At 53.1% G+C, this 14,282-nt stretch overlaps 2 protein-coding genes across 2 annotated transcripts in view; one reads left to right on the top strand and one right to left on the bottom strand.

Moving 5' to 3' along the window:
* LOC144260047 (uncharacterized) overlaps positions 1 to 6,267 on the bottom strand; it is a 317,403-nt gene extending 311,136 nt beyond the window's left edge. The window contains exons 1-3 of the mRNA XM_077808549.1: positions 5,637 to 6,267; positions 4,940 to 5,216; positions 4,439 to 4,852 (exon numbers count right to left, since the gene is read on the bottom strand). Of these exons, the coding sequence (XP_077664675.1) occupies positions 4,439 to 4,852; positions 4,940 to 5,216; positions 5,637 to 6,175 (1,230 nt within the window). The 5' untranslated portion in view covers positions 6,176 to 6,267. The remainder of the gene's footprint in view (positions 1 to 4,438; positions 4,853 to 4,939; positions 5,217 to 5,636) is intronic.
* Positions 1 to 14,282, top strand: part of LOC144260069 (uncharacterized) — a 44,138-nt gene that overhangs the window by 17,917 nt on the left and 11,939 nt on the right. The gene's annotated exons all lie outside the window — the stretch shown is intronic.

Genomic DNA, 14,282 nt, shown 5'->3' with positions numbered 1-14,282 from the left:
GGGAGCTGAGCATCAAAGTCTGACTCCGGACACAACATGGGATTCCGGGGGCAGAATCTTGCCCTGAGTTTGCCCCTTCCAACGTTAGCACCTCCATGACCTGCCGTAGCTGCTTGTCGGGGGGCTGATCCAATGCCTACTGAAGCCAGTGGAAGTCGAGGTAGCAACAGTGGGCGCGCTAGTGTAGACAGGGCACAGGTGCTCTCATCACCACGTTGTCTTAACTTGCTGAGAGCAGGTCAAGATGGTTCAGTGGTTCAGATGTTGGTAGAAAACTCTCCAGACAAGAATCCCAAACCGGCATCCCTCAAAGCCACCAGCCTCTGATCTCCACCCTACCGCCTCCTGCTCGCAAACAGGCCATGTACACAGGGTAGGAATATTTAGCAATTGTGTACGAGGTGCCCAGGGCCTGTTCTCTCAAGGGGCTGCGTGCTCTTGACGTCATCGGGAGAAGGCTCTCAGCACCTTACCAGTACTCACTGCTGTGCTGATGTGTAATTCATGGTGTGTTATTTTAACCTCGCCACTGAAACACATTGGTTTGTACAGGGACCAGTTTTATTTATGAAATGAGAATACAGACCTGCTGCTGTACAGATGAGACTGTAAGTCTCTATGTTGCTACGCAGGCCGGCCGGCAGCAAGTCCGGGCCCCTGTGCACGCACAAGCTGGGCCCACGCGGATGTGGTCCGCCTGACATTGGGGTGGTGTCCCCTGTGCTGGCTGGTGCCCAGCGGGCTGTGCTGCCGGGAGTGCTCTTCTGGCTAGGGTGACCAGATGTCCCGATTTCATAGGGACAGTCCCGATATTTGGGGCTTTGTCTTATATAGGTGCCTATTACCTCCCACCCCCTGTCCCCATTTTTCACATTTGCTATCTGGTCACCCTACTTCTGGCACAGCCAGGGCTTGCTCATGCCCGCCTGGTCGGGTTGCCAACTGTCTAATTGCACAAACCCAAAGACACTTGCCCTGCCCCCTCCACGAGGCCACGCCCATCCCACCCCTTCTGCATCCCACCCCGCCCCTGCTCACTCCATCCACCCTCTGTCGCTCGCTTTCCCCTTCCCTCACTCACTTTCACCAGGCTGGGGTGGGGATGCAGGCTCTGGGAGGGTGTTTGGATGTGGGAGGGGGTGCAGGCTGTGGGCTGGGGCAGGGGGTTGGGGTGCAGGCCTTGAGAGGCAGCTTGGGTGCGGGAGGGGGTGAGGGGTCGGGCTCTGGGCTGGGGCAGAATGTTGGGGTGCAGGAGGGGGTTGGGGCTCTGGGAGGGAGTTTGGGTGCAGGAGGGGGTGAGGGATCCGGGCTCTGGGAGGGAGTTTGGGTGTGGGAGGGGGTGTGGGGTCGGGCTCTGGGCTGGGGCAGAATGTTGGGGTGCAGGAGGGGGTTGGGGCTCTGGGAGGGAGTTTGGGTGCAGGAGGGGGTGAGGGATCCGGGCTCTGGGAGGGAGTTTGGGTGTGGGAGGGGGTGAGGGGTCGGGCTCTGGGCTGGGGCAGAATGTTGGGTGCAGGAGGGGGTCGGGGCTCTAGGTTAGGGCAGGGGGCTGGGTTGTAGGAGGGGGTCAGCGCTTATCTTGGGCGGCTCTCGAAAGCGACCCACACACCCCTCTCGCAGCAGCTCATAGGCGGGGGGCTTAGGGTGTCTCTGCACACTGCTGCCCGCAGACACTGCCCCCGCAGCTCCCATTGGCTGCAGTTCCCGGCCAATGGGAGTTGCAGAGTTGGCGGTTGGGGTGGGGGCTGGGGATCCCTGGGCCATTGCCCCCTTTGTCCCCTCCTGCCCCGCATTGGCGGGCCTGCTGCTATGGGACTTTACCTAGAGTGTGAGTGTGGCCAGATAGGTAGGCCCCTGTTGAAACAGCACTGGGGGGTGGGGCAGTTAACACTGATTCTGCCTCAGTGGGTTCCAGATCAAATTCGCTCCATTTACAATGAGCAGCAAACTCCAGCCCCTGACGCTGCAGGTTCAGCGTGGCACATGAACCACCGAGGGAAGCCCTTTCAGCGAGCGTTACAACGTGCAGGGACAGGAGGGGATTTCCTGCGTTTTCACGCCGCGGTGCCTTTACAAACCAAGGCAGGCATTTTCTGAGCTCATGGATCTCTACAGTCCCCTTCTCAGTAACTTTCCCCCCACATATATTACATTGCACAACATTAAACCCATGTTCTTTATTTGCCCCAGGCTGTGTGTCCGTGTCCACCAAACCGGCTTCTCGCCTGCAGGGACGGAAGAAAGAAATAGAACCACAGGCCTGGAAGGGCCCTCGAGAGGTCACCTAGTCCAGTCCCCTGCACTCACGGCAGGACTGCATAATAACTAGACCATCCCTGACAGGGTTTGTCCAACCTGCCCTTAAAACCCTCCAATGGCAGCAACAGCGGGGTTGGTTTTACTGGGAGGCTTTCAGATACTCCAGCGATGTGGGGAGAAGAGACAAGCCCCTAGATGCTGGACAGCTCAGACTGGCCCCTAGACCGCCTGGGAGTGGGAAGTGCTGTAACACCAGTCGTACCACCCCTTTCACGACAAGGTACCCGCGCTTTACGCAGGACACTGAATGCGACTTTAGATATTCTCTGCTTCTGTGGATGAACAAGTCTTCGTGTTGTATGTTAGGCACCGAAGTCTCTGCTATCCCCTGTAGCAGACGCCGCAGTATTAGTGGGCAGAGCTTAAATTCTTATAGATTATTTCCCAGAGCCCCCCTCACCTCCCCCCACCATGCTATAAAAACTCCAGGGCCCAGCAGGGTGGAGGGGAGGCTCAGGGCTCCAGCCGCTGGGCTGGTGGGGCGAGCTCGGGGATTCTGCCCTGTGGCGGGGCTCTGGGATATAGCCGCAATGGGGGTAGGGGAGGAGGGGCACATCGGGTGTCAGGGCAGGCAGGGGCTCCACCCCACAGGGTGGTGCTGGGCCTCGGGAATATTTACTAGAGCTCTGCTCCGGACGAATTTAAGCCCTGTTAGTGTGTCATGGCTAGACGGTGGTGAGCGTGTCTGATACTCAGCACGCTCGTTTTGCAAGCAAGATCTAACATCTGCAATAACAGCCCTGGGTCCCTGTGGGGAAGCAGACGGTGCTCGGATTCTCATGGTGTGCCCGGTTCTGAATCCCATCAAGCTGCTCTCTGCTGCGGATGTACGAGCCAAATGAGAGAAGAGCTAGGTAGACATTCCCACTGTCTGAACGGAAAGCCCCTGGTTTGGTCACTGCAGTGTGTGCTGATGCGCCACTGAAATACACTCCAGTATTTCCAGGAGCAGTTCAAGGAGAAATGATGGTTCTGTTCGAAACTGTTCGAAACTGTTTCCCACTACAGCTTCCTGCCAACTCGTGTTCAGTGTCCTCTGCCACCCTGCAGATACGGGGTGCAGGGGGAGTGGCTGACACAGATGATAACAGGGTATCTTGGTCATTCCTTTACTCCTCTTCTTTTGAAAACATTCTACATGCCGGACACTGTGTCCCCCCATTTCCCACGTTTTCAGGGGTTACTGTACAACTGAGGGCAGTCTTTGTGGTTTGTTGATTCCTGCGATGATCCCATTTGAAATTTACATATAAACATCGATAGCAGCTTTTCACACATTCATTGCAGTTCTGTCTTTGCTCTCCTGGTTCAGATCTGCAGAGTAGACTGAAGCAGGACCTAGTAGTGAAGCTTATATTCCTCCCGGTAGATTCCCGTGAATGTCTATGTGCACTGTCTTGTGACCTTTAAAATGTCCAGTTGTGATGGACGTTCTTCTCACATCCAGGATACAAAGGGACGTGTTTCCAGGGGGACTCTTCAACAGTGCTCAGAAGTACTGCACCCCCAGCGTGCTTTGTGCAGGCAGTTGCTCGTCTTGCGTAGGCTGATGCACTTTCGGGGGCGCAGACAGATGCACTCAACTTCTGCATGTGCAACTAAGGCAACTTGCTGCAAATTGGGGCCAAAGTATGTTCTTTGTGTGAGGCCACTAATTAACCTTAGAGAGGAGACGAACCTTTCCTCTAGGGTCCCAGCGCTAGGCTGGTCCCTGGAGTGCTATGAAGTTTATCTGCAGACTTCAGCCTGATAAAGAGACACGGATTCTGCTCTGTGCGCATTTGCTGGTGGGAACAGGAGCTGGACGGTTAGACTGGACCTGCTCCTGCACACTGGGTCCAGGCATGTGGCCTTGCTGTGGAGCAAGAATGAAGCTTCTTTCACATTCAGCAGTGTCTGGATTCTGAGTGGTTATTTTACAAGAAGCTTCTTCCTTGCACCTTCCTTGCTCAGCTCCGTTGGGCAGGTGTCTAGTGTTGCTCTTTTTTCACAGCTGGTAAATGTATATGGTCTCCTCCTTCAGCGGATCCCCGAGTGAGATAGGACTTCCAACCGAGACCGAAAGCTGGCTCCCCATGGCGATGGCCCCCATGTTGAGTAAGCGCACGTGCGGCTTTACCACTGCGTGCACTCTCTGGTGCCTCATGAGGTGTGTTTTCTTGCTGAAGCGCTTCCCGCAGAGGTCGCAGGGGAAGGGCCTCTCCCCGGTGTGGATCCTGTAGTGCGTGACGAGGTGGGTCCTCTGGTTGAAGCTCTTGCCGCACTCGGTGCATGCATAGGGCCTCTCTCCTGTGTGGATCCTCAGGTGTCTCTTCAGGTCCTGCTTGTGGCTGAATCTCTTCTCACACTCCGTGCAGGCGTAGGGCCGGCTGCCCAGGTGGGTCTTCTGGTGTGTGATGAGGATGGACTTCTGGCTGAAGGCCTTCCCGCACTGGGCGCAGGGGAAGGGCCGCTCTCCGGTATGGATGCGCTGGTGGGCGTTCAGGTGGGTTTTCTGGCTGAAGCTCTTCCCGCACTCGGTGCAGATGAACGGCTTCTTCCCCGCGTGGATCTTCTGGTGGGTGATGAGGTTCTTCTTCCAGGTGAAGCTCTTCTCACACTCAGCGCAGGCATAGAGGGTCACGTCCCCCGAGTGGATCAGCTGGTGGGTGAGGAGGTTCTTCTTGCAGCTGAAGCCTTTGTCGCACTGGGTGCACCTGAAGGGGCGCTCCCCTGTGTGGATTTGCTGGTGCCTCATCAGGTGGGTTTTCTTGCTGAACCCTTTCCCGCATTCGCTGCACAGGAACGGCCTCTCGCCTGTGTGGATCCTGAAGTGGGTAACCAGGTGAGTCTTCTGGCTGAAGCTCTTCCCGCATTCGCTGCAGGCGAAGGGTCTCTCTCCGGTGTGGATCCGGTGGTGCCTTATGAGGTCCTGCTTGTGGCCAAAGCTCCTCTGGCATATGGTGCAGGTGTAGGATCGCCTCTCGAGGTGCGTCTTCTGGTGCATGGTGAGCACGGACTTCTGGCAGAAGCTCCTGTCGCAGTGAGGGCAGTTGTACAGTCTCTTCTCCTCATGGGTCTTCTGGTGCGTGATGAGGTATTTCTTCCAGCTGAAGCTTTTCCCACACTTGACGCAGCTGAAGGGCCGCTCCCCCGTGTGGATACGCTGGTGGGTGATAAGATTCTTCTTCCAGCTGAAGTTCTTCCCACACTCGATGCACGTGAACGGCCGTTCCCCTGTGTGGATCTGCTGGTGCCTGGCGAGATCTTGCTTGTGGCTGAAGTTCTTCTGGCATACAGAGCAGGGAAGCGGCCGGGTTCCCGAGTGAGTCCTCTGGTGCCGCACCAGGTGGGTTTTCTTCCTGAAGTTTTTCCCACACTCGGTGCATGGAAATGGCCTCTCGCCCGTGTGGATTCGGAAGTGCGTTATAAGGTGCGTTTTCTGGATGAAGCTTCTCCCGCATTCAGTGCACTGATAGGGCCTCTCTCCCGTGTGGATACGGTAATGCCGTATCAAGTCTTGTTTGTGATTGAAGCCCTTCTTGCATTCGGTGCAGATGTATGGCCTCACTCCCATGTGGGTTTCCCGATGAGTCATGAGAAGGGACATCGGCCCAAAGCTGCTGCTGCAATCAGTCCAGTTAAATGGAGCCTCCAGTGGGAGCTTTCCCTGGTGTGGTTCCAGGCCAACCTGATCCGCAAAGTTGTCTTTGTATTCCATGCACACGTATGGCATTTCTCTCTTCAGGTGTCCTTGGAAAAGTGCAAAATTCTCCATGTTGCCAAAGCTGGATTGTTCAGCCTCAGCCTCTAGAGTGCTCCTCAGCTGCCTTTGTGATCTGCATGGGACCCTGCAGACACTCCCCCAGTCTGGATTCATGGCCACGTTCTCTTGGCGTGTTTCCGATGATCGGTCCGATACCTCCAGTTTTATAGCAGAGGTCTCATGGGTCGCTTCAATGAGGGTCACCGGCTGCCTTCCTGATTTGCAAGGGATCCTGAAGATGCTGTCCCAGTCTGAAGACTCAAGAACAGTGTCTTTGGACTGTTCCGGTGATAGTTCGGGTGAGTCTAATTTCACAGTAAGGTTCTCATTCTCTGCTCCGGTGGGGTTCATCTGCTGCCTTTCTGGTTTGCACTGGATCCTGTAGATGTCTGAAGATGTGGAAAGATCTTCTTCAGACTTTTCTGATGAGGGCTCACTTGACTCTAATTTTATAGTTAGTTTCTCATGCTTGGCTTCTGCATGGTACATCTGTTGCCTTTGTGGTTTGCACTGGATCTTGTAGGCATTTCTCCAGTCTGGAGACATGGAGAGACTCTCTTCTGATCTCTCTGGTAAGGGGTCAGGTGGTTCTGATTTTATAGTAGAGTTGTCATCATCTACAACACAGAGACAAGAGTTCAGAATATTATTGCAAGGGAAGGTAAAACTCTTAATATCAGCTCTGTCTGATTTCCAGTGTAATCCCATGAAGGTGTGTCTCACAAGCAGCACTGGTTATAGGCCCCTTGTACCACCTCCATGTCTACAGATACAAGGTTTAAAAGATTTTGAACTTTTGTAGGAAGTCATTGTGCCAACAGGATGTTGCCTCCATATTAGGATCTCAAAGCACTTTACTGGCATTATCTAGTCCCCCAAACCCGTGCTGTGAGATAGGTAGGTAAGCAGTACTGGTATCATACCCGTTTTACAGAGTGGCTCACTGAGGCACAGTGAGATCAAGTGGCTTGGCAGAAGTCACACAATAGGTTAGTGACAGAAAGCTGGGAACACAACTCAGGAGACTGTACTCCCACCATACATGCTGCTTCCTCCTTTCCAAGATTTCTTAGAATTTGCTGGTTACAGATAAAATTGCTCCCAGGATCATCTTAATTATTTGAACACTAGGTGGCATGTATGAAAGATAGATTTTAAAAAATGCTGTCAGGTCACATCAGTTTGCAGTGAGCCGGAAGGTCGCACTGCTGGTTACTTAGGAAGATTAAGATGACTGTCACATACAGCAGAACCGCAGAGTTACGAGCCCCTCGGGAAGGGAGGTTGTTCATAACTGTGAAATGTTTGTCACTCGGAACAAAGCCCGAGGGTTGTTCCTTCAAAAGTTTACAACTGAACATTGACTTAATGCTGCTTTGAAACTTTACTGTGCAGAAGCAAAATGCTGCTTTTAACCATCTTAATTTAAATGGAACAAGCACAGAAACAGCTTCCTTGCCTTGTCAAAACTTTTTTTTAAACTTTCCCTTTATTTTTTTAGCAGTTTACGATTAACATAGGACCGTCCTGTCTTTGGTGGGGTTTTTTTCAAGGTCTCTGCGGCTGTCTGATTGTGCACTTCCAGTTCCAAATGCGGCGTGTGGTTGATGGGTCAGTTCGTATCTCTGGTGCTCATAACTCTGAGAGTCTACCGTATTGTAAAAATTACCCGAAATTCCAAAAATTTTCACAGAAAAGATTGAGTAGGAAAATCCACACCAGAAAGCGTGCTATTAATCATGTGCTATTCTTGATTTCTTATTTGCTATTCTCCCAGACAGGAAGCACACACAATATCATGTGTCTTAATTTTCCCAACCACATAGCACTGTAAGAAGCACTAATAATGAATCGAAATCATCAAAACGAACAGTTTGCGAACAGCCAACAGCCTGAAAACGATAGGCCCCCCTGTAGCGGGGTGGTCACTCACTCCGGGCCTGAAAGGGTTACAGCCAGCCCTGGGAGAGGGCTGGGGCTGCGAGCCAAGAGCTAGGCTGAAGGGGAAGCAGCCACAGCTGGGGCCACGCCCCAATCAGGCCACAGCTGGCCCTATAAAAGGCTGTGGGCCAGGGGCTCAGGTAGTCTCTCTCTAGCTGTGGAGAGAGATGGGCCTGGCTGCCTGGGAGCTCAACAGGGTACCCAAAGTGGAGCAGGGCTGGGGAAAGGCCAGAGGAGCTGGGGGGCTCCAGGCTGGAAAATCCCCAGCCTGCAGGCCTTGCTGAAGGTCTAAAGCAGGTACTGGGGTTGCAAAGGGGCAGCCCAAGGTTAGGCAAAGGCAGCAGGTCCAAACCCTCCTTGCTGATGATGGCTGCAGTCTGCCCCAGTGTGTGGGGGCTAGGTGAGGACTGGCAGTAGCTGCTGAGGTGGGCTGGGGATTCCCCAGGGAGGGGAGACCCAGTGTGCAGGGGTACTGCAGGGGGCAGAACCCTGATGTAGAGGGGCACTGGGGTCTGGGGGGGGGGGGGACAGGGGGCCTGAGGCAAGCAGGACCCTGGCCTGCAGGGGGTGCTCTGGAGGCTGGAGAGCTAATTCCCAGGATGACCAGCGGGAGGCGCTGTGCCAGTGAGTCCCGTGTCACTATGCCCCCACTGCCCAGAGAATAACGAACCATTTGAAGAAACGAAGGATGGATCTGAGAGCGAGATTAACCGACGAGGTGCTAAATTTGTAGCAAAAAATTCAAGAAGCTCTAGGTGAACAAAATCTTTGAATGGCATTTGAGAGCTCAGCCCACCAAGATGTGACAACGAAGAGGTAAAAATCTGAAGCTCGGAAGAGAAACCCTGTAACCTGAAGAGCTCGTGGAATGGTGGCCTTGCTCCGTTTCTGCCCTGGCGGCATCCGCCAAGAAAGAACCAGTGGAGCAGCCCTCAGAGATTCGTGTTTAAATGCAGCTCCTCCCTAGGAAGCTGTGAGCCCACTTCCGCTGGCTAGGGCCGGCAGGGCCTACACCTCTGTGTTCTGGAGCAGGTCTGATCCCCCACCTGTGAAGCAGCTCTGCAGAGTCCCCTTTTCTTCTGCGTCGCTCCACGCCCTGGGACGTGGCGGCTCCTCCCTTCGCTCGGTCTGTGGCGGGAGGTCACGTTTCGTAACAGAATGACCTGCTGAGAGCGCAAGGCAGACCCAGTTAGTTTCCTTTTGCATCTCCCAGGCTTCAGAGTCTTTTGTGGCCCCTTGACAAGGTCCCCTCCTCCTGGTGAATGTGCCCCCTGGCAAGGTGAAAACTCCCCTCTGAGAGAGGGTCTTGCTTCTGCAAGCCCCACTCTTCCTAATCCCTCCCAAGGGTGGGTTTCCCTGCTCCACTGCCCCTCAGGAGGGTCCCCTGCTTTGTTGTGTGCTGCCCCCACCCCATCTGAGGGAGCATCTCTCCACTCAGCCCGGTCCCCTTCTCCCCCAGGGACTCTCATCTTGGCAGGGGCCTCCCTCCAGCTGGGGCTACCCTCCTGGGACACAGAGACTGGGCCTAGCATGCCTCTCCACCCCGCACAGCTCTCCCACCACAGAGAGCCCGTGTAGCGGGCTGCCCCCCGCCCTCCCTTGGATTGGATACAGAGATACAGCCCCCTACATAGCATAGGGCTATCCATTGCGCTGCCCTGCATCCTTCAGGGCCGGTACCCTCGACAGCCAGTGCCATGGCAACCGCTTGGGAGACAGTGCCCAAAATCGGAGGGAACCCAGGAGTCTGGGTGGGCACCGTTTGCAGCTCCCGGTCCTGTCCCCCTATCTCACCAGCAAGAGAAGTGGGTGAGATGGTGCTATCCCCTTCCTGGCCTCATGCAGCAACAGGACTCAATGGGGAGGGGGTGTCTTGCCTGGACAGCCGCAGCCCGGGGCCTACTCGCCAGGCAGCCGAGCCTGGCTGGCAATGTGGTCCATGGCATGGGAATACAGTGGCCTCACACAGGGGGACTGGCCAGCGCTGGGCAACATGCCTGCCAGGTCACTGGTGTGGATGTGGCCTGGGACAGTGGTGCACAGACACCGCTGGGTGGGTGGGCCGGAGGGTCTCTTTCCAGTACCACATCACCACCCACCCCTCTGTTACCTAGAATGTCCTACTTTTGTATTCCACTGAGAATTGTTCCAGTCACAGCGTGTGTGGAATAAGGGACAGTCACCCCTGATGTCAGTGATTATAACACCCCTTGTGTGACAGGGCGCTGGGCAAAGGGTTGCTGATTCAGCCCTCTGTCAAGCCAGCTCCCATTCAGGGGAATAAATTAGAGCTGGCTGGAGCTAACCTGGTCCTAACTGGGGAAGCAGAGACAGCTGCCGCCTGATTAACCTGGGGCTGTATAAAAGCCTCAGGGGAAGGCAGGGAAAAGGCAGAGAGTGGAAGCAGGGAGGTAGCTCTTCCCTCTTGCCTGCAGATGGGAACAAGCCTGTAAATAAACTGCACCGAGTGACTTTATGGACCTAGCAGAGGCAGGAGCCAAGGGGGCCATGCTGCACTCTGCTACACCTGGCGTCCGTGGAGCTGTTGCTGTGTGTGTAAGGGTTTTATCTTGCGAACAACTCACTACAGGGAGTGGTGCTGACTGCCACGAGTCATTCCACTGCTTTCAAGGCAGTCAGCACCACCCCTGGTCCGAAATCTCTGAAAGATCAGGACCCTGGAGTTTAAATGTGGAAAAATAACATGCAGGAAGCCCCTAGCACTCGGGGTGGGAGGGGGAGTGCAGCCCCACCCCATCCTAGCGGCAGCCTGCTGCTCTCTTCTTCCTCCTGCTCCCGGACTGCTGGGGACAACTTGTGCACTGTCCCCGCTGCTGTCCTGCCCTGGCCCACAGGCCTGACCTGCCCCAGCACCATGTGCTGCAGGAGCCTGCAGGAGCTAGAGGCTCTGGGCAGGGGGAGGAAGCACAAGGTGCCCTGGTCTAGTCCCGCACTGTGCTGCCGAGGGCTTCTCTGGAGACGTAGCCAGCCAGGTCCTGCCCTGACCTCGGGGTGAGCCGCCTGCCCTGCTTGGTGAGTTGCTTTTGCCCCAGTTGGGTGGGAGTTTGGGGGTGGGCTGTTATGTGACTCCTGTGGAGAAGGGGTGCAGCAAGAAATTGAGGGTACCTCTGCTCTACAGCAATGAAGAGGAATATTTAAGAGAATATTTGTTCCGGTGGATGGTGGTGGGTTTGTGGGCTGCCCTAGAGGAAGAACGCTCTGGAGTAAATGCATGAATGAACGAGCGTTTCTATTGCATGCGTCATCTAGTGCGATGATGATCTGCAGAAAAAAAGTTGCAAAACAAACCAACTCGGAGGGCATTTTTCAGAGAACTGTACTGAGGAGGGATACGCCACAAGTCAGCAGTTAAGAACATGAGAACGGCTGTGCTGGGTCAGACCAATGGTCCCGCTAGCCCAGTATCCTGTCTTCCAGCAATGGCTGGTCCCAGAACTTCAGGGAACTGTAAAAAACAGGGCAGCTGGAGTGATCCACCCGTCTTCTGGCAAACACTTCAGAGCATGGTTTTGCATCCATGCCCATCTTGACTGAACTTGAACTTATCTAGTTCTTTTTTGAACCCAGTTATATTTTTGGCCTTCACAACATCCCCTGGCAATGAGTTCCACAGGTTCATTGTGCATTGTGTGACAAAGTACTTCTTGGTTGTATTAAACCTGCTGCCTATTAATTTTATTGGGTGATCCCTAGTTTTTGTAGTGTGGGAAAGGGCAAATAACACTTTTTTCCACACCAGTCATGATTTTATAGACCTCTATCATATCCCCACGAGTCGTCTCTGCTAAGATGAACAGCCCTAATCTTTTTAGTCTCTCCTCATATGGAAGCTGTTACATACCCTTGATCGTCTCTGTTTTCCTTCTCTGAACTTTTTCCAGTTCCCCTGTATCCTTTCTCAGATGGGGTGACCAGAATTGGTCACAGTATAGCAGGTGTGGGGGCACCAGGGACTTACATAATGGTATGTGAAATGTTCTACCTTATTTTCTATTCCTTTCCTCATAGTTCCTAGCAATCTCTTCGGCTTTTTGACCATTGCTGCACATTGAGCTGAACTATCCATGGTGACTCCAAGATCTCTCTAAGTGGTAACAGCTAATTTAGAACCCATCTTTATAGATGTGCAGTCGGGATTATTTTTCCAGTGTGCATTACTTTGCACGTGTCAAGGTTGCATTTCATCTGCCATGTTGTTACCTCATCACCCAGCTTCGTGAGATCCCTTTGTAGCTCTTCGCAGTCTGCTTTGAACTTCACTGTCTTGAATAATTTTGTATCATCTATAAACTTTGCCATTTCCCTGTTCACCCCCATTTCCAGATTAGTGGGTCAGATTTGAGGCATGTTACTGCCTTATTTCCATTCACAGAGTATGATTCTACTCTCACTTAAACCATGTTTACAGTGGTGAATCTCCATGGACCTCACTGGAGTTACTCCAGATTTACATTAGCGTAACTGAGCTCAGAATCAGGCCCACAGCTTCACCATGATGGAGAAAGAGAAAGGGCCAGATGTTTAAAGATATTCAGGTGCCTAAAGATGCAGATCGGCACCTAGTGGGATTTCAGAAGCACCTACGGGCCTAACTCTTATTGAAATCAAACCCTTAAAAATGTGGTCCAAAGTGACTAAACTGAAGTCCCCCCAGACATGCCCAGAATCAGGCTATCCATAAAGTGAAGGCAAAACGATTGTTGATTTTTACCCATTGAGATCAGAAGCTCATAATTCTCCCTCATGACGTCCCGGTAAAACTCTCTCTGCCATTCTTCCAAAATCGCCCACTCCTCCGGGGAGAAATAGACACTGACATCCTCAAATGTTACCAGCCTCTGAAACACAAACAGCAACCCGCTCAGTGCCCACCTGGAACATGAAGGGCTAATGGTATCGGTGTGAGGTTAAAAGCTGCTGTGTGTGTGTGTGTGTGTGTGTGGGCGGGGGGTTAACAGAGTGTGAAGTAGGAAGCAAGTGAACAAATTCAGGGAACCCGAGGGTTTGTAACGGGATTGTGAGAATGCTCAGTTCTGGAACCCTTGTGCGGTACTTACCTTCCTGAAACCTGCCATTTGCCCTTCAACTAGCTACAGGCATATGCCTTGTCTTGTGGGTGCAAATACAGAGCTGGTTACCTACAATACATGGCATTGCCTTGCCAAGGAATGGTTTGTCTGCAGGGATCGTTACTTTGAGCTCCTCCAAAGAACATGCCCAGCCTTTGCAGAACAGTAACACATTTAGGTGACCATAACCACAGGTTATTTTTCTAATTCTCTTCCCAAAGACCATAGCTATTAATGCTGCACGACCTACGATCCAAACCCCTTCGAAAGCCGAGGGGCTGGATACGGATCCCCAGCTCCAAAGCTCGCCCTATGGTTTTGATTCTAGGTTGGATTCTAAACCTGGCAGGGTCTTATTTTCCTCTTCTGGCTAAGATGAAGCTGGAACCTGTTCTCATGTGATTTTGGCCTCATGTGGCACAAGACTTGTGAGATCAGCTGTTCCCGTGAGTTCTCTGCCGTTTGGGGATGAAATCTCACAAGAACAGCCGGGCTCTGTGCTGCTGAATATAAACCCCGAGTCCTGGTTCAGCCTCTAACCTGCGCTCCAGTCTAAAACTAATCTAGATGATCCCCTTCCATGCCCCATCTCCAAAATGAGGTTCTTCAGCCCAAGTGCATTTCTCAGCCATCTCGGGCCACGTTTTCAAATGGAACATGCACCTGACGACGGCTACAAATGCTCTATGGAGAGATGCAGTGCTGTAGGTCAGATCCCCTCAGATATGACAGCCTGGCACTGCTTTCCTGCATAGGGCAGATGGGGCAGCTCGAATATATATGTTCCCTGCTCCTAGGCAGGGTTTTCTAAAAGCTCTGCTCCAGGAATTACTCTGGGGCCGTTCTCTGGCCTGTGTTACCCAGGAGGTCAGACGAGATGATTACAATGAACGGTCCCGCCTGGCATTGGAATCGATGACTTTATAGTGGAGTCCCAGCCGAGAGGTATTTTACCCTTTAATTAGAAACTGCTCCAGTAGAACGAAATCCAAGTCTCAACCTATGTATTTAGAAACCTGCAGGCTGCAGCTAGGGTGACCAGATGTCACGATTTTATAGTGACAGTCCCTATATTTAGGGCTTTGTCTTATACAGGCGCCTATCACCCCCCATCCCTGTCCTGATTTTTTGCACTTGCTATCTGGTCACCCTAGCTGCAGCCTAACTAGTTGGCTCAGGCTGAGTATCAG

Source organism: Eretmochelys imbricata, chromosome 2, assembly GCF_965152235.1.
Source record: "Eretmochelys imbricata isolate rEreImb1 chromosome 2, rEreImb1.hap1, whole genome shotgun sequence".
NCBI classification, from domain to species: Eukaryota; Metazoa; Chordata; order Testudines; family Cheloniidae; genus Eretmochelys; species Eretmochelys imbricata.
Note: the sequence above shows the minus strand (reverse complement) of the source record. Positions and strands in the feature narration are given on the sequence as shown.